The sequence below is a fragment of the Mobula birostris genome, chromosome 16 (assembly GCF_030028105.1).
Source record: "Mobula birostris isolate sMobBir1 chromosome 16, sMobBir1.hap1, whole genome shotgun sequence".
In the NCBI taxonomy this organism is placed as follows: domain Eukaryota; kingdom Metazoa; phylum Chordata; class Chondrichthyes; order Myliobatiformes; family Myliobatidae; genus Mobula; species Mobula birostris.
Genome location: NC_092385.1, coordinates 81148110 through 81175293, shown reverse-complemented (window position 1 = coordinate 81175293; position 27184 = coordinate 81148110). Strand labels below are relative to the sequence as shown.

The 27184-nt window shown below is 43.2% G+C and overlaps 2 protein-coding genes across 2 annotated transcripts in view; one reads left to right on the top strand and one right to left on the bottom strand.

Annotated features, from left to right (window-relative positions):
* The window catches only part of fancd2 (FA complementation group D2), a 174055-nt gene extending 157240 nt beyond the window's left edge, over positions 1–16815 (bottom strand). The window contains exons 1-8 of the mRNA XM_072281001.1: positions 16655–16815; positions 10646–10786; positions 9437–9504; positions 8143–8246; positions 7154–7214; positions 7013–7065; positions 5746–5824; positions 5268–5392 (exon numbers count right to left, since the gene is read on the bottom strand). Coding sequence (XP_072137102.1) covers positions 5268–5392; positions 5746–5824; positions 7013–7065; positions 7154–7214; positions 8143–8246; positions 9437–9504; positions 10646–10786; positions 16655–16724 — 701 coding nt within the window. The 5' untranslated portion in view covers positions 16725–16815. The remainder of the gene's footprint in view (positions 1–5267; positions 5393–5745; positions 5825–7012; positions 7066–7153; positions 7215–8142; positions 8247–9436; positions 9505–10645; positions 10787–16654) is intronic.
* Positions 16816–19739: 2924 nt separating this feature from the next.
* LOC140211285 (ER membrane protein complex subunit 3) overlaps positions 19740–27184 on the top strand; it is a 29468-nt gene continuing 22023 nt past the window's right edge. The window contains exon 1 of the mRNA XM_072280998.1: positions 19740–19906. Within this exon, the coding sequence (XP_072137099.1) occupies positions 19752–19906 (155 nt within the window). The 5' untranslated portion in view covers positions 19740–19751. The remainder of the gene's footprint in view (positions 19907–27184) is intronic.

Sequence of the window (27184 nt, the reverse complement as noted above, 5' to 3'; positions counted from 1 at the left end):
CGTAATCGATCCACAGTCCCACACTCGTGGGCACCTGAACAGGATAGAGGTAACTTCACCACACCCTAGTGCGTCTGCATGTCCCCTCCTGTGAAACGAGCACTTACGCTGGTTTAAATACTGTTGTGCTGAACACCAGCTGTCCATCAAGTAGCTCCTCCCTTCTCTCTCTGTAGGAACTTAGAAGCTGCTAGTGTCCTTGCAGAAATTCCAAACAAACTGTGAACAGTCTTCGCCTCATTCTCTCTTAATAACAAGGTGTCTGTGTTGGACACCTCTCTCTCTCTCTCTCTTTTAAAAGCATAGTTCATAGGGGTAATTCAAGACCTCATCACACAACCCACGGAAGGCTGCTAGACTGGACAATATTCCTGGCAGAGAGCTCAGAGGATGTACGGACCAGCTGGCAGATGTTCTCACTGACATCTTCAACATCTCCCAGAGCGGCGCTGTTGTTCCAATGTGCTTCAAGGCCACCACCACCGTCCCCATGCCAAAGAAGTCTTCAGTGTCCTGCCTCAACGACTACTGTCCAGTTGCACTCACATCCAACATCATGAAGTGTTTTGAGAGGCTCGTCATGAGGCACATCAAGACCCTGCTGCCCCCCTCACTGGACCCCCTGCAGTTCGCATATCGTCCCAACCACTCGAGGTGCCATCGTCATCGCCCTCCACCTGCCCTCACCCACCTAGACAAAAAAGACACGTACGTTCGAATGCTATTCATAGATTTCAGTTCAGCATTCAACACAATCATTCCTCAGAAACTGATTGGAAAGCTGAGTCTACTGGGCCTGAACACCTCCCTTTGCAACAGAATCCTAGACTCCCTGACTGGGAGACCTCAGTCAGTCCGGATCAGAAGCAGCATCTCCAACACCATCACACTGAGCACAGGGGCCCCCCCAGGGCTGTGTGCTCAGTCCACTGCTGTTCACTCTGCTGACCCATGACTGTGCAGCCATACACAGCTTGAATTACATCAAGTTTGCCAATGACATGACCGTGGTGGGCCTCATCTGTAAGGACGAGTCAGCATACAGAGAAGAGGTGCAGTGGCTAACGGACTGGTGCAGAGCCAACAACTTGTATTTGAATGTGAACAAAACGAAAGAGATGGTTGTTGACTTCAGGAGAGCATGGAGCAACCACCCTCCGATGAACATCGACGACTCCTCCGTAGAGATCGTTAAGAGCACCAAATTTCTTGGTGTTCACCTGGCCCCTCAACACCAGCTCTGTAGCCAAGAAAGCCCAGCAGCGTCTCTACTTTCTGTGAAGGCTGAAAAAATAATCTTCCACCCCCCCCCCCATCCTCCTCACCACATTCTACAGAGGATGTATCGAGAGTATCCTGAGCAGTTGCATTACTACCTGGTTCAGAAATTGCACCGTCTCGGATTGCAAGACCCTGCAGTGGATAGTGAGGTCAGCTGAGAAGATCATCGGGGTCTGCCTTCCTGCCATTACAGACATTTACACCACACACGGCATCCACAAAGCAAACAGCATTGTGAAGGACCCCACGCAACCCTCAGACAAACTCTTCTCCCTCCTGCCATCTGGCAAAAGGTACCGAAACATCCGGGCTCTCATGACCAGACTATGTAACAGTTTTTTCCCCCAAACTATTAGACTACTCAATTTCCAGTCTAGTCTGACACCAACCTACACACACACTCTCACCTGAACACCACTCCACTCCCTTTACAATTTTTGCTTATTTCTTTCTCAATTCCTTCTAAAACATTGTTTACATTGTTTATATTTACATTTACATCATTTATTATTATATTGTAATTTGTCCTTTACTGTGCCTATTGTCTTGTTTATTAATTATTGTACTGTCTGGCACTGTTTTGTGCACTTTATGTAGGGTTGAAGTCTAATATAGTTTTGTGTTGTTTCTCATAGTCTAGTGTAGTTATGTGTTGTTTCAGGTAGTCTAGTGCAGTTTTGTGTTGTTTCATGTAGTCTAATGTAGTTTTGTGTTGTGTCAGGTAGTCTAGTGTATTTGTGTTGTTTCATGTAGCACCATGGTCCTGGAGGAACGTTGTTTCGTTTTTACTGTGTACTGTACCAGCAGCTATGGTTGAAATGACAATAAAATTGACTTGATTTGATAATAAACCTGATTCTGAAGATTAATTTGCAGATTGAGTGTGGTGAGGAAGGAAAATGCAATGTTAGCATTCTTCTCAAGAGGACTAGAATATAAAAGCAAGGATGTAATGTTGAAACTTTATAAAGCACTAGTGAGGCCTCACTTGGAGTATTGTGACCAGTTTTGAGCCCATCATCTTGGAAGGATGTGCTAAAACTGGAGAAGGCTCAAAGTAGGTTTGTGAAAATTATACCAGGATGAATAACTTGTCATATGAAGAGCATTTGATGGCTCTGGGCCTGTATTCTCTGGAATTCACACGCAGGAGGAGAAGATGGTGCGACGCAGCATGCAGCGGCCACTCCGGTGAAATGATATCTGTTATCTGTCAAGTAGGGTGCCGTGCACAATCCTGATTTGATGGAGACAGATGTGAGAGCACGGAGGAACATCTGGAGAAACTTCTGAAATGCCTTCTTCGCTGCCGCTGCTACTGTGTGATCCAGAATCTCCAGAGGAGAAGGCCCCGAGTCCTCGGCTTTGCTTATTGTTCAGCGGCCGGGGTGGGGTTGAAGCACTTGGCAGAGAATGCTGCTCGGGAGGCTGTATCGGAGGGGCTGGTCGGAGCTCGAAGTTTTCAGACGGACTCAGAGTCGGCTGTGGTCAGGTGCTTCCAATGCATCGGCAGTTGTCGGCGCCTGGAGGTTTATGGCAGGGAGAGTTTCTCCCTTTTGCTGCCTGCTATCGAGAGTTGATTGGAACTTTGGGACTTTCTTTTACTGTGCCCATGGTCTGCTCTTTATCAAATTATGGTATTGCTTTGCACTGCTGTAACTGTATGTTATAATTATGTGGTCTTGTCAGTGTTAGTCTTTGGTTTGTCCTTTTTTTTTGTGATATCACTCTGGAGGAACATCGTATCATTTCTTAATGCATGCATTTCTAAATGACAATGAACGAGGACTGAGTGTCCTCATAATCTAAATCTAAAATTTAGAATAATGACAGGTGACCTCATTGAAACCTACTGAACAGTGAGAGGCCTTGATAGAGTGCATGCGGAAAGGATGTTTCCTATGGTGGGAGAGTATAAGACCAGAGAACACAGCCTCAGAATAGAGGGGTGTCCTTTTAGAATAGAGATGCAGAGGAATTTCCTTTTCCAGAGTGTGGTGAATCTGTGGAAGTCTCTGCTACAGGCAGCTGTGGAAGCCAAGTTTTTATGTATATTTACGGCAGAGGTTGATAGATTCTTGATTAGTTAGGACATGAACCCCCTGCAGTTAGCATACCAACCACATATTGGAGTTGAGTAAGCCATTATCTTCCTGCTTCAATGGATGAGCCAGACAGCACTGTGAGAATCACGTTCTTTGTTTTCTCCAGTTCTTTTAATAGATACAGCTTGCTTCACTTGGGAGCAAGCTCACAGAGATTCAGGTGGATTCAGAGGCGATTGCCAATTGTGTTGCCTCTGATCTGGGCCAGTATTTACATGCCGGGCAGCACCTAATTAATTAGCTTGTTTATTATGGCTTTTTTCTTAAAGATGTACTGGGTGCGTCCCGGCTACCGCTGCATTCTCCGCGGATCGGTATTGGTTCACTGCCTGGAGGTAGGGACCACTGCACCACCTCAACCTCCGACAACTCAGCCTAACACACCATCATCAGTGTGCTCAGTGCTGTCTTCCAGATTCCCGTAAGTGATACTACACTGTACATACATTATTTCTACTTTATATAGGCTGTGTATTTATCATATCATTCCTGGTTTTACTGTATGTTACTGTTATTTTAGGTTTTATGTGTTATTTGGCATGATTTGGTAGGTTATTTTTGGGTTTGCGAACGCTCACAAATTTTTCCCATATAAATAAATGGTAATTGCTTCTTCACTTCACCACATTCCGGCTTACAAACCGTTTCATACGAACGCTCTACCTTCGGATGGCCGGGAAACCTGTAACTATAAGGTTTCATTGCACATCTCTGTTTCGCATTATTAGCTTTTAATGCATATTTTGTATTGTTTTGCTTGAATTTTGTATTTTAAAGTATATATTTCTGACTGAGCAACCTTGCAACAATAATTTCCTTTGGGATAAATAAAGTTTTCTCTTATCTTATGAAGGGATAAGGGGAGAAACCAGCAGATTGGGGCTGACAGGAAAATTGGATCAGCCATGATGCAATGGCGGAGCGGACTTGATGGGCCAAATGGTCTAATTATGTTCCTATATCTTATGGTCTTATAGCACTTAGAATGAAAGTGAGTCCTCAGACATAAAGCCTGGAGTAGGCCCCCAGCCTCAGCCTCAGTTCAACACAAAGCAGAGCAAAACGTCGCCTCTGGTCCCAAAACCCAGCCCTTTCAATCCATCTGGCCCGGCGCTTAAATCATCCAAAGATTGGGTCATTCCACACTCTAGGACCTGCATTTTGTCATTTCAAAATGCTCTGGGCCTGGATCCCGCCACCATGTACCCAATCTTTTCAAATCAGCCCAGCACTTAGATCAATTAAACCTTGCTCCCCATTCCTCTGCTCTGAATTTTCTCCGCTTAGCTCGCCCCAACTCCATCCCAAGCATTGCTCCTACTCCTCCCTGAACATGACTCGACCTCTCTCCGACTCCGTCTCGCACCCACACACTGCGACCCTCACGTGTGCACGCCTCTTCATTGTTTATGGTGATCATTTACCATAATTTTTCACAGAAAGAAGTGTTATTAGTAAAGTACTTAGTTGTATTTCTTGCTTGGGAATCACCAGTAAGTTGTCGCCTGCCTTCAACAGTACCATCTTAAACCACTCATCTACACACTTGGGGCAACTTACAACAGACAATTAACCTACCAAACCGCGCATCACTGCGACGTAGGAGTAAATCAAAGCACCAGCAGGAAATCCATATAGCCACAGGGAAAATGGGCAAACTTCTCACAGGCGGCAGCCATGGTCAGGACTGAACAGGGGGCTCTGGCTATACTGGTTATACCACTGAGTTGCCTCTTGTGAAATTCCAGTATCCAACTTTGTTTTAATTGGTATGGCTGTTTTAACAGTGATCTATGGTTCAGTTCTGCAACAATATAAAAAGTACTAGCCAACATAATCGCCAAGTTAAATGTAAAAGAATATGCATCAGATTTAGGTTACTTCAGTTCCTTGGCAACTTCATTATGTTGAGCATCTTCAAGGATTTCTGGCAGGCTGGTGATGATGTCACGTTGGATTTCAAGGGGTGCAACATTAATCAGCTGCATGACTTTACTGGTCAATTCCTGTTAAAAAAAAAAAAAAAAAACAAGCTAGCCAAAGAAGCAATGATTACAACATTGCACATAGCTCAGTACTCAAGTGCCATATACAGTCTGCTGTTACAACATGAACAGGTAAATGTTCAAGATTAATTAATAGCTAAAGCTTTCCCCAAAAGTAGCCAGTCTAGGAAGAGGGTAATTATAACAAAGAGGGAAGGAGTAGAAGTAGTATAATTTTGAAAAATTATTCCAAATTCTTCCTTAAAAGCCATTACCTACAAAGCATTCTTATTTCTCTTTTATTAAGCGAATAAACATGATCTTCCATTCAAAAAATACTTACTTACACCCAAATGGAAAAACAACATTCCTACCTTACTATCTATAATCCTGTCCAGCCATTTAAACTGATTGATGATAAGCCTTGGCATGTTAATCCCATCTTCTGGTACACTAGAATTGAAGAAAAATGCATAAAGGGATTTTGTAATATCAAAATACTAAAAGATTTTATTTTACATGTCTGGAGGCCCTCCATAGGTCAGCATTGATCATGATTGCATCTTAGTTATTACATATATGCAAGCCACAGAGGGTGGTGAATCTATGGGTGGTTTAGCCAGAGAATGGTCAATCTATGGAATTTGTTGCCTCGGGCGGCAGTGGAGGCCAAGTCATTGGGTGTATTTAAGGCAGAGATTGAGAGGTATCTGAGTAGCCAGGGCATCAAAGGTTATGGTGAGAAGGCGGTGGAGTGCAACTAAATGGGAGAATGGATCAGCTCATGATAAAATGGTGGAGCAGACTCAATGAGCCGAATGGCTGACTTCTGCTCCTTTGTCTTATGGTCACAGTGGTATGATATAGAGAGCAAGCTGTTGCCCATGCAGCAGGCTCCCCCTCTCCAAGCAGCTGATGAATCCAAAGAAACGGTATAGCCTGACACAGTTTGGTGGCATCGTAGGAATTGGCAGTCAGTGTTAAACTCAATGCAGGACTGTCTTAGGGACTCTAGCTCCAAATTTTTCCTCGGGGTTTATTCCCAAAGCCTTCCCCATCAGCAGGTATAGCCGTAAGGGAGTGAGTGAGGTTTGAGATCAGAGTTTTCCTTCTCCTACACGAGCTGCCAACCATAGCTGATGAGCCCCATCTGGGCAGAGTGACTGGTTTTAAGGTGCCAGTAACCCACCATTGCCCTTTCTCCTGTCAGGAGAGCTGTTTCTATGACTACTTTAGGAGATAGAATGAAAATGACATTCAATAAGGTCTGATAGTTAATCAATGGTTGACCTACCTAGTATGAGTAAATGTTATTATTCACTAATCTAAAATAATATGAATTCTGAAAGTGTCAAGTGGTTATACTTCATAGAGTAATAACAGAAAGACTTATTCAGTGTTGGCTATTCTCCTACTTCTATTATAAATATTTACAAAAATAAACATCACATGTTGATTACTATCCCTGCACCTGGAGTTTCCCAAAGTGGTGTGCAAAGTAAATTTCAATAGTAATTTTTTATTGTCTTTTTTAAAAAAAAAATGCCATTTCTAATAAAGAAAAGAAATTAGTGCCAATGCCCCCACCATAACTGAGGTATAGACTACTTAACTGCAATGATGAATAAAAACAGGTCTTACCCATCATACATAAATTCGGGAATTTTTTCAAATAACATATTCATAATAGGAGGCTATGAAGAAAAAGGAAAATAACAGCATCTTGAGTAAACTATACATGTGTAATTTGGCATGCCAACTATAACTACTGCAATTGTTTACCTGCAGAATCTCAATCCCAAGAAGCAGCTTTATGAGACTTTCCTGATAATTTACGGTGTTACTACAACAAACAAAAGAATGTACACAATTATACAGCTTTTATAGGTAGGATGTGGAATTCTAAATTGCATTCACACTTCTGGTTTAGAGTCAGGAAAAACCACCAACCATCAATCAGTAAACCTTTTGCTACTAAACAGAATCAACGGCCACAGATTCTGCCTAGATTTGTATTATTACAATAAAAGGTTGGGTGAGATGCCAATGAACAAGGTTTAATATTTTCTGGAAAAAAAAATGAAAATGGCAAAAATTAGGGTGCCATATAAATAGCTTCACACAGTACAAGGGGTGATTGATAAGTTCGTGGCCTAACCTAGCACATTTATTTTTCAACATAGCTCCTTCCTACATGTAGACACTTAGTCCAGCGGTCGTGGAGCATACGGATCCCTTCTTTGTAGAAGTGGGCCACAGCAGGGGTGATTGATAAGTTTGTGGCCTAAGGTAGAAGGAGATGAGTTATTAACTTCAAACTTCCTGCATTATCACTCAAAGAGTTGGACTGCACGTGCATGTAACGAGAGCGTCGTGGACCTCCAGGTGGTCCACAGCGGGGGTGATTGATAAGTTTGTGGCCTAAGATAAAAGGAGATGAGTTATACCGCTCGAGTTACATGCACGTGCAGTTCAACTCTTTGAGTGAAAATGCAGAAAGTTTGAAGTTAATAACTCATCTCCTTCTACTCTAGGCCACAAATTTATCAATCACCCCTGCTATGGACCACTTCTGGAGGTCCAAGACACCGAGGATCCGTATGCTCCATGTCTGCTGGACTGTGTGTGTAAATGTAGGAAAAATAAATGTGCTAGGTTTTCTAAAATTGACTCTTTCTACCTTAGGCCACAAACTTATCAATCACCCCTCATGAAGTATCTTCCGGCAGCCCAGCACTAATAATAATGTTATCTCATTAACACAATTATACCTGGATTCTTCCTCTTGAGATTGCCCACAAGGTAAAAGGCAATTCCTGAACTTATCCCTGTTCTCGATGTATGACTCCATGCCAGTTATAAATTCCTGCACAATCTACAAATAGAATAGAGTACATTACTTCTTTTTTTTTAAATACCATTTAATATTTCTGTAACCAAAGAGGCTAGCAGAGTTTCAAAATGTGCAAGCACACCGTTTGAAGTTACTGCACAAAAATGCACAAGAGCAGGTGAAAGATTTCTTTTCATACAATTTCTTTCCCAATTTCTTGATTACTTACTGAAGTAAAACCCCCTTACTTCAGATGGTAACAACATTCACACATTTAACCAAAATCACTGAATATCGAAGTGTAGCATTCACCTTGGCTGATGCTTCTTGCCAGTGCCAGGATGTTTAAGGGCAACTCTAGTGATTCCTTTGCCGGGATCAAATAAGACCAGGAACTTTTACTTCTGGCGTGTTCAGAAACAAGTGTGTCCTTGTGCTTCTTCAAATGAAGCATTATCAAAAAGCCAAATTGTCATTTTAAATATGAATTGTAGTGAAAGTATAGTTCCAATATGTATCATTGACCAACTGCTATTACTAACAGGTCTTAGCAAATACCAGCTAAGATACAAAGTAATATACTGTAACTACACTAATGAGAGATTCTGACATTCAGTATAGAGCTGAATCATGGACCACTTACAGGTGGAAGTCCTGGAATAAAACAACCAAAAATCCTTACAAACGATTTTAAGGATCAGCTGGAAGGACAGACACACTAACGCAAGTGTCCTGGAGGAAGCCAACACAAACAGCATTGCCACCACAACAAAGCAACACCAACTCCGGTGGATAGGTCATGTCATCTGGATGCCTAACATTTCTCCCTAAAAAGATCCTTTACTCCTAGTTCAAACAAGGTTAGTGAGCCCCTGGTGGGCAAAGGAAATGCTTCAAAGATATTGTCAAAATCAGCCTGAAGAAATTCAACATTACATCTAGACACTGTGAAGACAATGTGCTCAATAGACACGCCTGGAGGAAACCTGTTCAAGGGAGAGCTGTGCTATATGAGAATGACCTCTGCTGTGCCACAGAGAATAAGTGGCAGCTGCAAAAGGAGAAACTGAACAACCAACAGACCCAACTGCCAACCACAGCCATCCTGTCCACACTGCACAATATGTATATTCCAGATTGGCTTCTACAACCACCTGAGGATCCAGCAATAGATAGTCCCTTAGGAGAACATCATACTCGATCTGAGTGATTGCACTAATGTTACTACTTACATTAGGATAGCGTGCGTGTTTCCTCAAAGCTTGGTAAAGCTTCTTTTGAAAAACTGCTTGGTCTAAAGCTACAAAAATAAATATTAAAACAAGTTAAACTTAATAGTAGATAACTTAAACAGACACAGAAAATGGCAGATTCCTAAATGTTCTGGGATCTCAAAGGCCTTCTGTTCAGTTGTTATTCAGTTATCTATTTACCTATCTATTGAAAGCCTAATTTTAGTTTAAATAAATTCAATGATGAAATAACTTAATACATCACAACACATTTTGGTCTTGGGGGCAAAATACTGAATGAAAAATCACAACTCTTGTGTGTATCCAGTTACTTTGAATATTTAAACTGGGCAGCGTGAGCTTGTTGGGCCGGAAGGGCCTGTTACCATGTTGTATCAAACAGATAAGTAGAAAGATTAATAAATCTCTTGTTGTCTCAGAACTTGAATTAGGGCACCTTTAATCTGTTGCAAAAAGAACAGTATCAACTTTACAAATACACCAGTTAATTAAAGTTAAACTCTGGTGACATCTTGGTAATGCCCTCTGACAAAGGTTGTTCATTGCTCAGGTCATGTCCGATTTAAAGGCAAATGTAAAAAATTGAAGAACTGGATTATCTAGAATCACCATAGAAGGAATCTAGTTGGAAGCATGGTTGAAAAAATATTCAGTAAGGCTGGAAATACTTGGGCTACAATGGCCCAAATAACTGTTAGATGCCAAAGATACAAAGATAAATTAAGCAGTCTCCAGATGAGAAGGGCAAAAGGTTAAGATGGAAACTTCCATCAGACTAATGCAGTTGCTTTTTCATCAAAATAGAAGAACAAATGCAGAACTCTCACATCCAATGCACTGGACCTGTTGAACTTTCCAAAGACATTTTGAAAATGTCATCAACTAAAATTAGACATTATAAAATTTTAACTGTTATCAACCAATTAATTTACAGAGGACATGACGTTCAATCCTTCCACGTGATAATCATAGGAGGCACAAGAAATTGTAGATGCTGGAATCTAGAGTGAAAAACCAAACAGGTGATCCAAAATGTCAACTGCCCATTTCCCTCTACAGATGCTACCCATCCCACTGAGTTCTTCCAGCAATTTGCTTTCTTATCAATAAACTTACTGCCTACAAAAGAACTTTGAAAATATTTATTCAAAAAATGAAAATAGTATAATAGTTTTTTGAACAACGTACTTAGCTTATTTGGTTGGTTTCCATATATCAGGATCACTCCTGCTACTTTCAGCAACTGTGCAAATACATTATCATTATCCACCTCTTCTTCCTCAGCAGACGATATTTGTTTTCTACCTTCGGCTTTGCTCTTCTTTGCCCCTTAGGAAAATAACATCACTCATTAAGGAAAATTGAACAAACTAACAAAAATACAATGTACAATAATAGCGTCAGAATCAGGCTTATTATCACTAAGCAACACACATCAAAGTTGCTGGTGAACGCAGCAGGCCAGGCAGCATCTGTAGGAAGAGGTGCAGTCAACGTTTCAGGCCGAGACCCTTCGTCAGGACTAACTGAAGGAAGAGTGAGTAAGGGATTTGAAAGTTGGAGGGGGAGGGGGAGATCCAAAATCATAGGAGAAGACAGGAGGGGGAGGGATAGAGCCAAGAGCTGGACAGGTGATAGGCAAAAGAGGATACGAGAGGATCATGGGACAGGAGGCCGGGAAGAAAGACGGGGGGGGGGGGGGGGGGGCGGACCCAGAGGATGGGCAAGAGGTATATTCAGAGGGACAGAGGGAGAAAAAGGAGAGTGAGAGAAAGAATGTGTGCATAAAAATAAGTAACAGATGGGGTACGAGGGGGAGGTGGGGCCTTAGTGGAAGTTAGAGAAGTCGATGTTCATGCCATCAGGTTGGAGGCTACCCAGACGGAATATAAGGTGTTGTTTCTCCAACCTGAGTGTGGCTTCATCTTTACAGTAGAGGAGGCCGTGGATAGACATGTCAGAATGGGAATGGGATGTGGAATTAAAATGTGTGGCCACTGGGAGATCCTGCTTTCTCTGGCGGACAGAGCGTAGATGTTCAGCAAAGCGGTCTCCCAGTCTGCGTCGGGTCTCGCCAATATATAAAAGGCCACATCGGGAGCACCGGACGCAGTATATCACCCCAGTCGACTCACAGGTGAAGTGTTGCCTCACCTGGAAGGACTGTTTGGGGCCCTGAATGGTGGTAAGGGAGGAAGTGTAAGGGCATGTGTAGCACTTGTTCCGCTTACACGGATAAGTGCCAGGAGGGAGATCAGTGGGGAGGGACGGGGGGACGAATGGACAAGGGAGTCGCGTTCCTAATCAGTTCCCCTCTACCACCACTCTGCTCTGTCTAGCGGAATTAGTCCTTACTCTTAATAATTTCTCCTTTGACTCCTCCCACTTCCTCCAAACTAAAGGTGCAGCTATGGGCACCCGTATGGTTCCTAGCTATGCCTGCCTTTTTGTTGGGTTTGTGGAACAATCTATGTTCCGTGCCTATTCTGGTATCTGTCCCCCACTTTTCCTTCACTACATCGACGACTACATTGGCACTGCTTCCTGCACGCATGCAGAGCTCGTTGACTTTATTAACTTTGCCTCCAACTTTCACCCTGCCCTCAAGTTTACCTGGTCCATTTCCAACACCTCCCTCCCCTTTCGAGATCTTTCTGTCTCTGTCTCTGGAGATAGCTTATCCAGTGATGTCCACTATAAGCCTACTGACTCTCACAGCTATCTGGACTATTCCTCTTCTCACCATGTCTCTTGCAAAAACGCCATCCCCTTCTTGCTATTCCTCTGTCTCCGCCGCATCTGCTCTCAGGATGAGGCTTTTCATTCTAGGACGAGGGAGACGTCTTCCTTTTTTAAAGAAAGGGGCTTCCCTTCCTACACTATCAACTCTGCTCTTAAACGCATCTCCCCCATTTCATGTACATCTGCTCTCACTCCATCCTCCCGCCACCCCACTGGGAATAGGGTTCCCCGGTCCTCACCTACCATCCCACCAGCCTCCAGGTCCAACATATTATTCTCCGTAACTTCCGCCACCTCCAACGGGATCCCACCACTAAGCACATCTTTCCCTCCCCCCCTCTCTCTGCATTCCACAGGGATCGCTCCCTACGCGACTCCCTTGTCCATTCGTCCCTCCCATCCCTCCCCACTGCTCTCCCTCCTGGCACTTATCCCTGTAAGCAGAACAAGTGCTACATATGCCCTTACACTTCCTCCCTTACCACCATTCAGAGCCCCAAACAGTCCTTCCAGGTGAGGCGACACTTCACCTGTGTGTTGGCTGGGATGATATACTGCATCCGGTGCTCCCAATGTAGCCTTTTATATATTGGCGAGACCTGACGTAGACTGGGAGACCGCTTTGCTGAACATCTACGCTCTGTCCGCCAGAGAAAGCAGGATCTCCCAGTGGCCACACATTTTAATTCCACATCCCATTCCCATTCTGACATGTCTATCCACGACCTCCTCTACTGTAAAGATGAAGCCACACTCAGGTTGGAGGAACAACACCTTATATTCCGTCTGGGTAGCCTCCAACCTGATGGCATGAACATCGACTTCTCTAACTTCCGCTAAGGCCCCACCTCCCCCTTGTACCCCATCTGTTACTTATTTTTATGCACACATTCTTTCTCTCACTCTCCTTTTTCTCCCTCTGTCCCTCTGAATATACCTCTTGCCCATCCTCTGGGTCCCCCCCCCCTTGTCTTTCTTCCCGGACCTCCTGTCCCATGATCCTCTCGTATCCCCTTTTGCCTATCACTGTCCAGCTCTGGGCTCTATCCCTCCCCCTCCTGTCTTCTCCTACCATTTTGGATCTCCCCCTCCCCCTCCAACTTTCAAATCTCTTACTCACTCTTCCTTCAGTTAGTCCTGACAAAGGGTCTCGGCCTGAAATGTCGACTGTACCTCTTCCTACAGATGCTGCCTGGCCTGCTGCGTTCACCAGCAACTTTGATGTGTGTTGCTTGAATTTCCAGCATCTGCAGAATTCCTGTTGTTTTGTTATTATCACTAACATAGGTTGTGAAATTTGTTGTTATGCAGCAGTACAGTGCAATACATAATAAAACAATAAGTTGTGATAAAAATATTTTAAAAAGTAAATAAATAAGTGGTGTGAAAAGAGAGGAAAATAGTGGCGTACTGTTCATGGGTTCAGGAACCACTCAGAAACCTTTTAGTGGAGAGGTAGAAGCTGTTCCTAAAACATTACGTGCGTGCCTTCAGGCTCCCATACCTCTTCCCTGATGGAATAAACACGCCCATTGATGGAAGAAAGGGTGAACTCACCTTGAATTTAGTTATCACACAGTCCAAACATCTCAGTTTCCTACACCTTTGGACATTACATGCCCCTCAAGACTGCTTTCTCAGTTCCTGACTTTCCTCTCAATACAATCATAATACAATGACCGTGTGGCTAGATTCTGCTGTACAACTCCCTCTACAAGTTTGCAGATAATACCAGCATCGTGAGCCAGGTCTCAAATAATGACAGGATAGACAAAGTACCTAGTGGCTTGATGACAAGACAGCAAATGTTCCCCCAATATCAGCAAAACAAAATCTAATCACCACTGATAGCTTATTCTAGTTCAACGATGTAGACACTCTGGGCGAGAAAGCACACAAGGGCCTCAACTTCCGCAGAAATTCCACGTTCCTTTGAACCGCATCCATTTTTATACATGTGCCATAGAAATCACTGTATGCAGGTGACATGCCAGCTGTTCTGCCCGACACTGCAAGAAATTGCAGGGAGCTGTGGACACAGTTCAGTCCATCATGAAATCTAGCCTACTCCTCCAATGACCCTGGCTGCTTTCCTGAGGCAGCAAGAAGTGCAGACAATGTAATCAAAAACCTCTTCCACCTTGGTCATTCTCTTTTTTCACCCACCCCCCCCTCTTCCCTGGGAAGAAAATATTAAAGTTTGAAAACATGCTCAAGAACAGCTCGCACCCTGCTATTATATAACTCCAGGATAAGCCACCTGTACATTAAAGATAAACTCTCGATCTCACAATCTACCCCATAATGACTTTTTACCTTATTTGTCTACCTGTACTCCACTTCTATAACCGTAATGCCAGATACTGAAATGTGTTACTGGTTTTCTCTTTGTATCAGCTCAATATGCTTGTGTTCTCAGATGATCCATATGGATGGCATGCAAAATAGCTTTTTACTGTATTATGGTGCATGTGACAATATTATCAATTATAACTGCAACAGGATTCTGCTTGATGGAAAGATTAACATTACAGAGATTATACATAACGATAAAGGATAAAATAGACTCTACTTTGTTATCTTGTATTCCAAGCAGTCAAGCGCACCAACAGTATTTCCATCAACAAATGAAGTTTGGAAGTCACTGTACTGAAGTCACAATTGTTTTGATTTACCTGTGATCAGAGGTCTATCAGTCTTTAAGATAGTTACATTATTTAAACTATACAATATCTCCTATACAGTACATCAGTTAATGACATTAAATTTACATAGAAAGTGCTTTTTATAAAAACAGATCTGTCCAATATTTAAAAACGCAACCACGAGGAAATCTGCAGATGCTGGAATTTCAAGCAACACACATAAAAGTTGCTGGTGAACGCAGCAGACCAGGCAGCATCTCTAGGAAGAGGTACAGTTGACGTTTCAGGCCGAGACCCTTCGTCAGGACTAACTGAAGGAAGAGCTAGTAAGAGATTTGAAAGTGGGAGGGGGAGGGGGAGATCCAAAATGATAGGAGAAGACAGGAGGGGGAGGGATGGAGCCACGAGCTGGACAGGTGATTGGCAAAAGGGATGTGAGAGGATCATGGGATAGGAGGCCCAGGGAGAAGGAAAGGTGGGGGGGGGAACCCAGAGGATGGGCAAGGGGTATAGTCAGAGGGACAAAAAGGAGAGTGAGAGAAAGAACGTGTGAGTGTATATAAATAAATAACGGGTGGGGTATGAGGGGGAGGTGGGGCATTAGCGGAAGTTAGAGAAGTCGATGTTCATGCCATCAGGTTGGAGGCTACCCAGACGGAATATAAGGTGTTGTTCCTCCAACCTGTGTGTGGCTTCATCTTGACAGTAGAGGAGGCCCTTTTGCAAATCAACTGTCCAGCTCTTGGCTCCATCCCTCCCCCTCCTGTCTTCTCCTATCATTTTGGATCTCCCCCTCCCCCTCCCACTTTCAAATCTCTTACTAACTCTTGCTTCAGTTAGTCCTGACGAAGGGTCTCGGCCCGAAACATCGACTGTACCTCCTCCTAGAGATGCTGCCTGGCCTGCTGTGTTCACCAGCAACTTTTATGTTTGTCTCTGTCCAATATTTCATGGACACTGTTAAGTCTTACAGCATGACTTTAATAACATTTTACCATTCTAATACAGGTCCATCTTCACTAATCCGGCACCATTGGGACCTGAGGAGTGCCGAATTAGTGAAAATGCCAAATGACAGAAGGATCATATTAAGCATAATCAGCGTGGATTATAGAAGGAACCAGATTACAGGTAGTCGGATTAGTGAAGGTTGACCTGTATTTCACATTTTTGACAAAAGTCTAGTATTTACTTTGAAATGTCTAATGAAACGTAGCTGCAAACTGAGCCCAAAAAAGCTTACATAAATAGCAACATGGCTTAAACACTCACACACCTACTTCTTTGTAATAATGTGATAGGATACTTTAACACCTCATCTGAAAGACACAACCTGCAACGTTCACATCATTAGGACCTGGATCAAGATTACCCACAAGTAATATAGGTAATTATTCATTCAAACATCTATTAAGCATTACCTGTTTTATATTGCTAGCTAATTATTCAGTGATGTAAATTTAATTTATATAGTTACTGGTCTCAAAAAACAGAATTCAACATGCAATTCAAGTTATGCAACTACACCATTTCGTAGATTGCCAAGGAACTGTGATTTAAATTGTCCGGAGTTTCGTTAATTGATTCAAGACTAGTAACAGTGGGAATGAATAACTTGATTCAGAGAGATATTGGTATCACTCCTCTGTCACTTTATCTTCGGAAAGGACGAGAATCTTCCCTCAGAGCCAAATAAACACCTCAGACGAATGTAGGTTGTTGGAGATAGCTACTGTGAAGCCCTCTAGACAGCAGTTTCAGCAAGCACAATAATAAACACTTAAAATAATAAATATATCGGTTCACTTACTTGATAGCTGTTTGGAATTTACCACTTCGTCATCATCGACTGACTTAGAGAGCCTTCTCTTGGTCACCATGGCGCTAGTCGGGCCTGATCCCCGCACTCTAAGCGGCAGCCGGCAAAAGCACCAAAATTGTTCAGCCCGCCACTTCGGTCACGTCAGCGCGCATGCGTCTCCTGGAAAGGCCACGCCCCTCCCCGCTCAGCGCCGCGCGAATGCTGGCGTCGTTGTGCGTGATGTAATTATTCTGCGCGAAGACACGTCAGTGCGCATGCGTCTCCTGGGCAGGGCGCGCCCCGCCCCGCGCGAATGTTGGCGTCGTTGTGCGTGATCGTGATGTAATTATTATTTAAAACATAGAAACATAGAAAATAGGTGCAGGAGTAGGCCCTTCGGCCCTTCGAGCCTGCACCGCCATTCAGTATGATCATGTCTGATCATCCAACTCAAAACCCTGTACCAGCCTTCCCTCCATACCCCCTGATCCCTTTAGCCACAAGCGCCATATCTAACTCCCTCTTAAATATAGCCAATGAACTGACCCCAACTGTTTCCCGTGGCAGAGAATTCCACAGATTCACCACTCTCTGTGTGAAGAAGTTTTTCCTAATCTCGGTCCTAAAAGGTTTCCCCTTTATCCTCAAACCGTGACCCCTCGTTCTGGACTTCCCCAACATCGGGAACAATCTTCCTGCATCTAGCCTGTCCAATCCCTTTAGGATTTTATATGTTTCAATAAGATCCTCCCTCAATCTTCCAAATTCCAGAGAGTACAAGCTCAGTTCATCCAGTCTTTCTTCATATGAAAGTCCTGCCATCCCAGGAATCAATCTGGTGAACCTTCTTTGTACTCCCTCTATGGCAAGAATGTCTTTCCTCAGATTAGGGGATCAAAACTGCACACAATACTCCAAGTGTGGTCTCACCAAGGCCTTGTACAGCTGCAGTAGTACCTCCCTGCTCCTGTAATCGAATCCTCTTGCTATAAATGCCAGCATACCATTCGCCTTTTTCACCGCCTGCTGTACCTGCATGCCCACTTTCAATGACTGGTGCATAATGACACCCAGGTCTCGTTGCACCTTCCCTTTTCCTAATCGGCCACCATTCAGATAATAATCTGTTTTCCTGTTTTTGCCACCAAAGTGGATAACTTCACATTTATCCACATTAAATTGCATCTGCCATGAATTTGCCCACTCACCTAACCTATCCAAGTCACCCTGCATCCTCTTAACATCCTCCTCACAGCTAACATTGCCGCCCAGCCTCGTGTCATCCGCAAACTTGGAGATGCTGCATTTAATTCCCTCGTCTAAGTCATTAATATATATTGTAAACAACTGGGGTCCCAGCACTGAGCCTTGCGGTACCCCACTAGTCACTGCCTGCCATTCTGAAAAGGTCCCGTTTATTCCCACTCTTTGCTTCCTGTCTGCCTACCAATTCTCTATCCACATCAATACCTTACCCCCAATACCGTGTGCTTTAAGTTTGCACACTAATCTCCTGTGCATGTCCACAAGAAAGAGAATCACAGGGTAGTATATGGTGATATACATGTACTTTTCAAAGTGAATTTATTGTCACTTTGACATACATAAGAGGCAAGGTTCTCACAGAGCTTTGACCAGGTGGTTACTAAGAGGGGATTTCCCTTAGTGGGGGTTATTTCGAACTTTGGGGGAGGGGGAGAAGAGGAGACATCATTGTTTGTTTTATAACATGGAATCACTCAATTCAGGCAGTTGAGGAATTTACTTTCTCTAGACAGTGATGGATCACTGGAATTCTGCACCTCAGAGAGCTATGCACTCAATGTCATTCGATAGATTTGAGTTACAAAGAAACCATGGGTTATGGGAGATAGCAAGGGAGCAACAGGGAAGATTTGATGCACTATGATTTCACTAACTGGTAGAACACATTCTCTGGGCATATCCTGATGAAGGGTTTTGGCCCAAAATGTCAAATATCTATTTCCTTCCATAGATCTTATCTTCCATAGATTCCATAAGCCTCATCTCAAACAATAACGAGGTGGCCTACAGGGAAGATTTCATCTCTCTGACAGAGTGGTGTCAAGAAAACAGATTCTCCCTCAATGTCACAAAAACAAAGAAGCTGGTTGTGGATCACAGGAGGAATAGAGATAGCTAACCCCTATTGACATCAATGGATCTGGGGTTGAGAGGGTAAACAGCTTTAAGTTCCTTGGCATCCACATCACTAAGGACCTCACGTGGTCTGGACACACCAGCTGTGTGGTGAAAAAGGCACAACAGCGCCTCTTTCACCTCAGACAGTTGAGAAAGTTTGGTATGTGCCCCAAATCCTAAGAACATTCTACAGGAGTACAATTGAGAGCATCCTGACTGGCTATATCATTGCCTGGTATGGGAACTGTACCTCCCTTAATCACAGGACTCTGCAGAGAGTGGTTCAGACAACCCACCATTCTGCTTGAAGACCCAGCATTCTGTGATTATAAAACATAAAGCAAAAAAGCGAGCAAACTAAAATACAGGGAGAAACTACAAAATACCATGCAGAGTATTACTATCAGAGTAATGAGGCCGCACTTCAAAGGTTTTGGTCACCCAGTTACAGGACAGATCTGGTTACAGTGGAAGGAATGCAGAAAAATTGCCTTGACTACAGGACCTGAATTAAAAGAAGAGGTTGGCCGGGCTGGGTCTTCATTTTTTAAAACGCAGGAGAATGAAGGACAAAGTTATAGAAATGTTTAAAATTAATGAGTGGCACACATCAGGATCATAAGTCTTTTCCTCAGGGTAAAGGAGACCTAAATTCGGGTGCATAGTTATCTTCACCCTAGATACACTGATTTAAAAGTTTCAAAGCGTTAAAGCAGCCTTTAAAACTGACAGACAGACCCCGTGATAATCCTAATATTATTTTTGCATGACCGCTAACAGCACTTTCTCCCTCGATATAAATTTATATTGACACGCGAACCTAATAAGGGGAGAGTGGCTGCGACTTGGAGGACCGGTTACGTATCCGGACGTAATAACGTCACACACATTATGTTGTCAATAAATAGGGCGGGGCGATTTGAAACGTCATTTCCTGCAAAAGATGGCGGAGCCGGAGTTGTTACTGGACTCCAATATCAGGCTCTGGGTGGTTTTGCCCATCGTTTTCATCACTTTTTTTGTTGGTTTAATCAGGCATTACATTTCCATCCTACTACAGAGCGACAAGAAGCTCACGGAAGAGCAAGTTTCCGACAGGTACAGAAAACCGCTCATTCAGTAATGTCCTTTATCTCCATGGCGACCATCTTTTTCCCCAAGGCTGTTAAACATTGGTGATTTTAGTGTATAGTTAATGTTCTTGTTGCCTTTCAAAACCGTTACAGCGTCTGAAATTTCTAATCAATTCTTGCTGACTACTCTTTGTTGGTAATCTGCCCAATGAACATACAACGATGCCGCGTATTTGAAGGGCTGAAGTAGAAGAAAAATTGTTCATTGGTCTTTCATGGAGGTACTGGTCAGCAGCTAGTTGAGGTTCCTGGAAAATTGGAACGATTTAAAGGAAGAATTCTGTGCACACTCAATACTCAACAGAAGGGTAGAGATTATTCCCGCAACGTCTGTGGTCTTTGAAAGCAAGTTGGGTTTGCTTTGGATAACTATTCGCTTCAAGATTATGGCTGTAGCATTTTTTTCTGTTATTATAATTTCAGGCAATTTTGTAGAATTTGTGTTCTTTAATTAATGAAGTGTGGGTAGTTTTTAAAATTCATCATATTTGCGAGCATTGAGAGGAACTCTCATTGTCAAGAATGAGCCACGTCTTTAGTGTACGTTACTTTTCGTCAACATACTTTCAAATTGTGCAAAATATAACTTTTTGACCCTAATATCACTTGGTAGCCTACAACAGTGATGCTGATGTTTTGAGTTGTCAGCAGATTTACCCACTAAATCTGCAGACTTCGCTAAATCTGTTGTTTCAGGTGCAATTTTCTTTTTGTGTTTGACCTGTAATTAGTAAGAATCAGGTTGAAGCTAACTGTGCCATTGTGAGGTTTTTGTAACCTGGTTTAACAAAGTGAATAAGGGACATTGAGTTGACGTGTTCTGCAGGCAGATTATCCGGGTAATTGCAGGCCTTGGAAATATGGGAGACAATTAGAAGAACAAATAAGAGGCTGCCTGAAGTGGCAGAAAACAGTAAATATAGAAAACTGCTGAAGTGAAGCACTTAGAAAGAAACAATGTTTACTAAAATGGCAGTTTCCAAATTGTATGTAAGACACAAGAATCTGGGTGTACATACTTCAATCAATCCTTGAAACTGGCAAGACACGTTGAAGACTTAACTTGAATAAGAATGATAGGTATTAACTTTTGGAAGTTAGTCTCATAGCTTCTTAATAAATCCATTAATTTAGGTTATCCATGAGGCTTGCTCTTAGCCCTTCCCCTCTCCCACTGAACTACTAATTGTCAAATTTATTTCCTGATCCCCATGTTAGCTCCTGTTGTATATTTTATGTTGTCAAATATTGTTTCCCTCACCTTTAAACCTGCCTTCAATATTCATCCCCTTAAAATTTTTCCCTGTCACTCTGTAACTAGTTATAAAAGTCACTCGTGGCATCCTGTGTCACTGTGAAAACATTATCTTTGTACTTCCTGAGCTGCCATAGCCTTTCACAAAGTCAACTGTGCCATTCTCTGGTTTTTTCCTCTATTGGCACCCGGCTGGATGGGTTTTTTAATTTAGTTAGATACAGTGTGGAACAGGCCCTACCAGCCCAACAAGCCACACACCTAGCAAATCACCTATTTCAAATTCAAAATAAATTTATTATCAAAGTACATATATGTCATCATACGTAACCCTGAGATTCACTTTCTTCCACGTATTCACAGTAAATAGAAGAAAGAAGAGGCCCTTAACTCCTGGTGGAGTCATCGGGGCGCCATCCTGACAAGCTTGATTGCTCGTTATGTGGTGTTTCTTTAGCATCTTTTTTGTTTACGAGGTCGAGTTGCTAGCTCGACGCTCAATCCAGCATGGATGGAAAGCGTGCAAGGGAGCCGGCTGGATTCGAACTCGGGACCTGTTGCCCCGAAGTCCAGCACTAATGCCACTACACCACCAGCCGGCCACAGTAAATACAAAAAAATCAATGAAAGACCACACCCAACAAGATGGACAAACGCCAATGTGCAATAGGCATCAAACTGCAAATACAAAGAGAAAAAATAATAAATAAGCCACAAATATTGAGAACATGAGATGAAGAGTCCTTGAAAGTGAGTCCATAGGTTGTGGGGACAATTCAATGATGGGGTGAATGAAGCTATCCCCTCTGGTTCAAGAGCCTAATGGTTGACTCCAGTCTAATCACAGGACAATTTACCATGACCAATTAACCTACTGTACAGGGCCCTGGTGAGACCACACCTGGAGTACTGTGTGCAGTTTTGGTCTCCAAATTTGAGGAAGGACATTCTTGCTATTGAGAGAGTGCAGCGTAGGCTCACAAGGTTAATTCCTGGGATGGCAGGAATGTCATATGTTGAAAGACTGGAGCGATTGGGCTTGTATACTCTGGAATTTAGAAGGCTGAGAGGGGATCTTATTGAAACATATAAGATTATTAAGGGATTGGACACCCTGGAGACAGGAAGCATGTTCCCGCTGATGGGTGAGTCCAGAACCAGAGGCCACAGTTTAAGAATAAGGGGTAGGCCATTTAGAACAGAGTTGAGGAAAAACTTTTTCACCTACAGAGTGGTGGATATATGGAATGCTCTGCCCCAGAAGGCTGTGGAGGCCAAGTCTCTGGATGCTTTCAAGAAAGAGATGGATAGAGCTCTTAAAGGTAGCAGAATCCAAGGTTGTGGGGATAAGGCAGGAACTGGATACTGATTGTGGATGATCAGCCATGATCACAGTGAATGGCGATATTGGCTCGAAGGGCTGAATGGCCAACTCCTGCACCTATTGTCTATTGTCTGTTACTCACTGGTATGTTTTTAGAATGCTGGAGGAATCTGGATCACCCAGAGAAACCCCTTACAGAGGGCATCAGAATTGATCTCCAAATTCTAACACCCAAGCTGTAATCGCATCATGTTTATCTCGCAAACACGAGGAACTCTGCAGATGCTGGAAATTCAAGCAACACATGTTGACTTCTCTAACTTCCGCTAATGCCCCACCTCCCCCTCGTACCCCATCCGTTATTTATTTATATACACACATTCTTTCTCTCACTCTCCTTTTTCTCCCTCTGTCCCTCTGACTATACCCCTTGCCCATCTTCTAGGTTCCCCCCCCCCCACCTTTTCCTTCTCCCTAGGCCTCCTGTCCCATGATCCTCTCATATCCCTTTTGCCAATCACCTGTCCAGCTCTTGGCTCCATCCCTCCCCCTCCTGTCTTCTCCTATCATTTTGGATCTCCCCCTCCCCCTTTCAAATCTCTTACTAGCTCTTCCTTCAGTTAGTCCTGACGAAGGGTCTCGGCCCGAAACGTCGACTGTACCTCGTCCTAGAGATGCTGCCTGGCCTGCTGCATTCACCAGCAACTTTGGTTTATCATGCTTATCTGTTGAGTTAACAGCTAGAGAATCACCAGCCATGGCTTCTTCCCACTGCTGTTAATCTCCGATCACTATCTGTCATTGGCCACCATTAATTCTCAAAACATATACGAAGGGCTATCTACCACTTCGCGTGACCTCTCAGCAGTCTTTAAGTTTTTATATTACTTGTCCAATGTAAAATAGAGTTTTTCATATTGTGGAAAGTAATTGGATAGGACTGTGTGCTTTCCTTGGACCAGCGGGGGATTGGTCCAGGGCAGAAAGTGTCTTAATTTAAGCTATGCAAAATTGAGTGCTGCTAATAGGGTGAGTTGCAATAGCAGAGTCGTCAAAGTTCAAGAGCTTGAGTTTAAGGTAAGGGGTAGGAGGTATGTTATGTAGCAGATCCTTGGAACAGTTTCCTATCTCTTGAGTGGAGGCAGGGATTTTCACAACATTGAATTAGTATCGGTCTCAGAACCTGAATCACCAAAGCAGCGAAAGCATTAGGATGCTAAATGGTCAGAGTGGTTGTGGTGGGGCCCAAAGTATTTGCTTCTGCTCTGATGTTGTCTAGAACTAGATCACAAGGTAAACTAGCCAATAATATTAGAGGATACCCAGTGTTTTATTTTCCAGATATGTAAAGAGTAAAAGGGAGGTGAGAGTAGATAGCGGACCATTGGAAAATTATGCTGAAGAGGTAGTAATGGGAACAAGGAAATGGCGGATGGACTAAATGCGTATTTTGCATTGGTCTTCGCTGTGGAAGATGCCAGGAATATGCCGGAAGTTCGAGAGTGCCAGAAGTGAGTGCAGTTGGTATTACTAGGGAGAAGGCGCTTGGGAAGCTGAAAGGTCTGAAGGTAGATACGTCACCTGGACCAGATGCACTACACCCCAGGGTTCTGAAAAAGATAGATGAAGAGACTGTAGAGGCATTAGTAATGATCTTTCAAGAATCAATTGGTTCTGGAGGACTGGAAAATTGCAAATGTCACTCCACTCGTCAAGGAGGGAGGGAGGCAGAAGGAAGAAAATTATAGGCCAGTTGGCCTGACCTCAGTGGTTAGGATGGTGTTGGAGTTTATTGTTAAGGATGAGGTTTCAGAGTTCTTGGGGGCACATGATAAAATAGACCAAGATCAGCATGGTTTCCTCAAGGGAAAATCTTCCCTCATAAATCTGTTGGAATTCTTTGAGAAAATGACAAACAGGATAGACAACGTCAGTGGATGTTGTGTACTTGGATTTTCAGAAGGCCTTTGACAAGGTGCACACATGAGGCTGCTTAGCACGGTAAGTGCTGAAAAAAGATCTAGTGCTTTCCTGGAGTATATGAGGAGTAAACTCTTCTTGGGCTTCCAGTCAGGTATAGGTATCAATTATAACTGATGTTTTGATGACAAACTCTGCCATCTTCATCAGGGCTGATGCCTCGTATGCATGTCTAATCTGGTGGTATATATACCACCATCGCACGTCCCTCCTGATTGGTTAGTACACAACCAATCAGGTTTCCACTGTCCCACCTTGTTTACAGTCAAATTCCCGTTCCTAGGGCGAGACTTTCATCTTTGTTAAAATTGTTCTTCTCTAGTTTTATTCCAATGGTTTCCTTCACCATGTGGTCCCAAAAGCTATTGGCGCGGCACAGTAGTTCTGTGCTGTTGGAAGTCATTCCTATGGCCATTGCGAATACAATGTTCTGCTACTACAGATTTCTCCGGGTAGCCCAAATGAGTACGCCTCCTATGCTCCTTGATGTGGGTTTCCACTAGAAAAAGCAGGAAACCTAACAACGAGGAGGGACTTGGGACCGCTGGCGTTTACAGGATTCCCTGTGAATGCAGTGCAGCTATATCGGCACGATGGAAACCCACATGTACCTGGCTGGAAGCCCAAGAAGAATCTATTCAAAGATAAGGGCCCGTGGTATTATAGAAAAGATATTCACATGGATAGAGCATTGATTGATTGAAAGGAAGCAATGAATGTGAATAAAGGGAGTCTTTTCTGATTGGCTGCCAGTGACTGGTGATATTCCACAGGGATCGTTATTGGGACTGCATTTTACGTTTTATATCAGTGAGTTGGATAGTGAATTGATGGCCAAATTTGCAGACTATATGAAGATAAATGGAGAGGCATGTAGTGTTGAAGGAGCAGGACTTTGACACATTAGGAGAATGGGCAAAGTGGCAGATGGAATACAGTAATAAAGTGTATGGTCATGCACTTTAGTAGAAAGAATAAAAGCGTCTATTTTCTAAATGGAGAAAATAATGAGATGCAAAGGGATTTAGGAAATTGCAGGTTGGGTCTGTGGTGAAGAAGGCAAATACAATGTTAGCATTCATTTTGAGAGGACTGGAATGTAAAAACAAGGATGTAATGCTGAGGCTTTGAAAGGCACTGTTGAGGCTTCACTTGGAGTATTGTGAGCTGATTTGGGCGCGTTAGAGTCATAGAAAATCGCAGCACAGCAATTCGCCCTTCGTCCTATCTAATCTGTGCCGAACCATTTAACCTCCCTCCACCCATCAACCTGCACTGATGCCAGAACCCTTCATACCCCCACCATCCGTGCACCTATCCAAACTTCTCTTAAACGTTGAAATCAAGCTTTCATCCACCATGTCTTATACAACTTCAACATAATGTCCCTTCTCCTGTACTTAATACTTTGATTGGTGAAAGTGTCTAAAACTTTCTTCACGACCCTGTCTAACTGTGACACCACTTCCAATGAATTATGGATCTATTCCCAGATCGCTTTGTTCCACAGCACTCCTCAGTGCCCTACCATTCGCTGTGTTGGATATATGTGGTTGGTTGTACCAAAATGCAACACCTCACACTTGTCTGCATTAAATTCCATCTGCCATTTTTCAGCCTACTTTTCTGGCTGGTCTGCAAGCTCTGATATTCCTCCCTGTCCACTACACCCGCAATCATGGTATCATCTGCAGATTTATCTTAGATAGGATGTGCTGGCATTGGAGAAAGTGTAGAGGAGGTTCACAAGAATGACTCTGGGAATGCAAGGCTTGTCATGTGAGGAGCGTTTGACTCTGGGCTCATTGTACTCACTGGAATTCAGACAAATGAGGGGGGACCTCATTAAAACCTATCGGATGTTGAAAGGCTTCGATAGAGTAGATGTGGAGAAGATGTTTCCTGTGTAGCAGAATCTAAAAGACCAGAGAACACAGCTTTGGAATGCAGGGATGCCCATCTAGAATGCAGATGGGGAGGAATTTCTTTAGACAGAGGGTGGAATTGGTTGCCACAGGCAGCTGTGGAGGCCAGGTCAGTTCAGTGTTTAAGGCAGAGGTTGATAGGTGCTTGATTAGTCAGAGCATGAAAATTGATGGGGAGAAGGCAGGGGAGTGAGGTTGAGAGGGAAATGGATCAGCCCTGATGAAATGGCGGAACAGACCTGATGGGCTGAATCGCCTCATTCTGCTCCTATGTCTTGTACTCTAAAACACAATCTTAGAAGCATTTAGCAAATCAGATTGTTTCTTCAAAGACAGAAGCAAAATTGATATTTCAGGTCAAGGGCCCTCCTTTAGAAAGGAGAAAACGAGCATGTTTGAAGTTGCAGGAGGAGTGGAGAAAGCATGATGTTGTGCAGACCAAAGTTATTGTGGTAAGTTACTGTAAAACCTGGCAGATGGAAGGTGAAAAGAAAATGTTTTGTATCTCGAGCACTGCAGGAAGAAGGGACTTGCAGGGATTGGTATATTTATTATTACGTCCCAAGGAGGTGAAAGATGAGACGATGTTCTTTGAACTTGCATTAGCATCATTGAGGCAATGGAGAAAGCCAAAGACATGTGAGACTGAGAGTGAGTTTGAATATTAAAGCAACAAGAGTCTGGAAACATGTATATATTTGCAAATTGAATTGAGAACCTTTATGAAAGGTCTCTTTATTAGAGCAGAAATGACAGAAT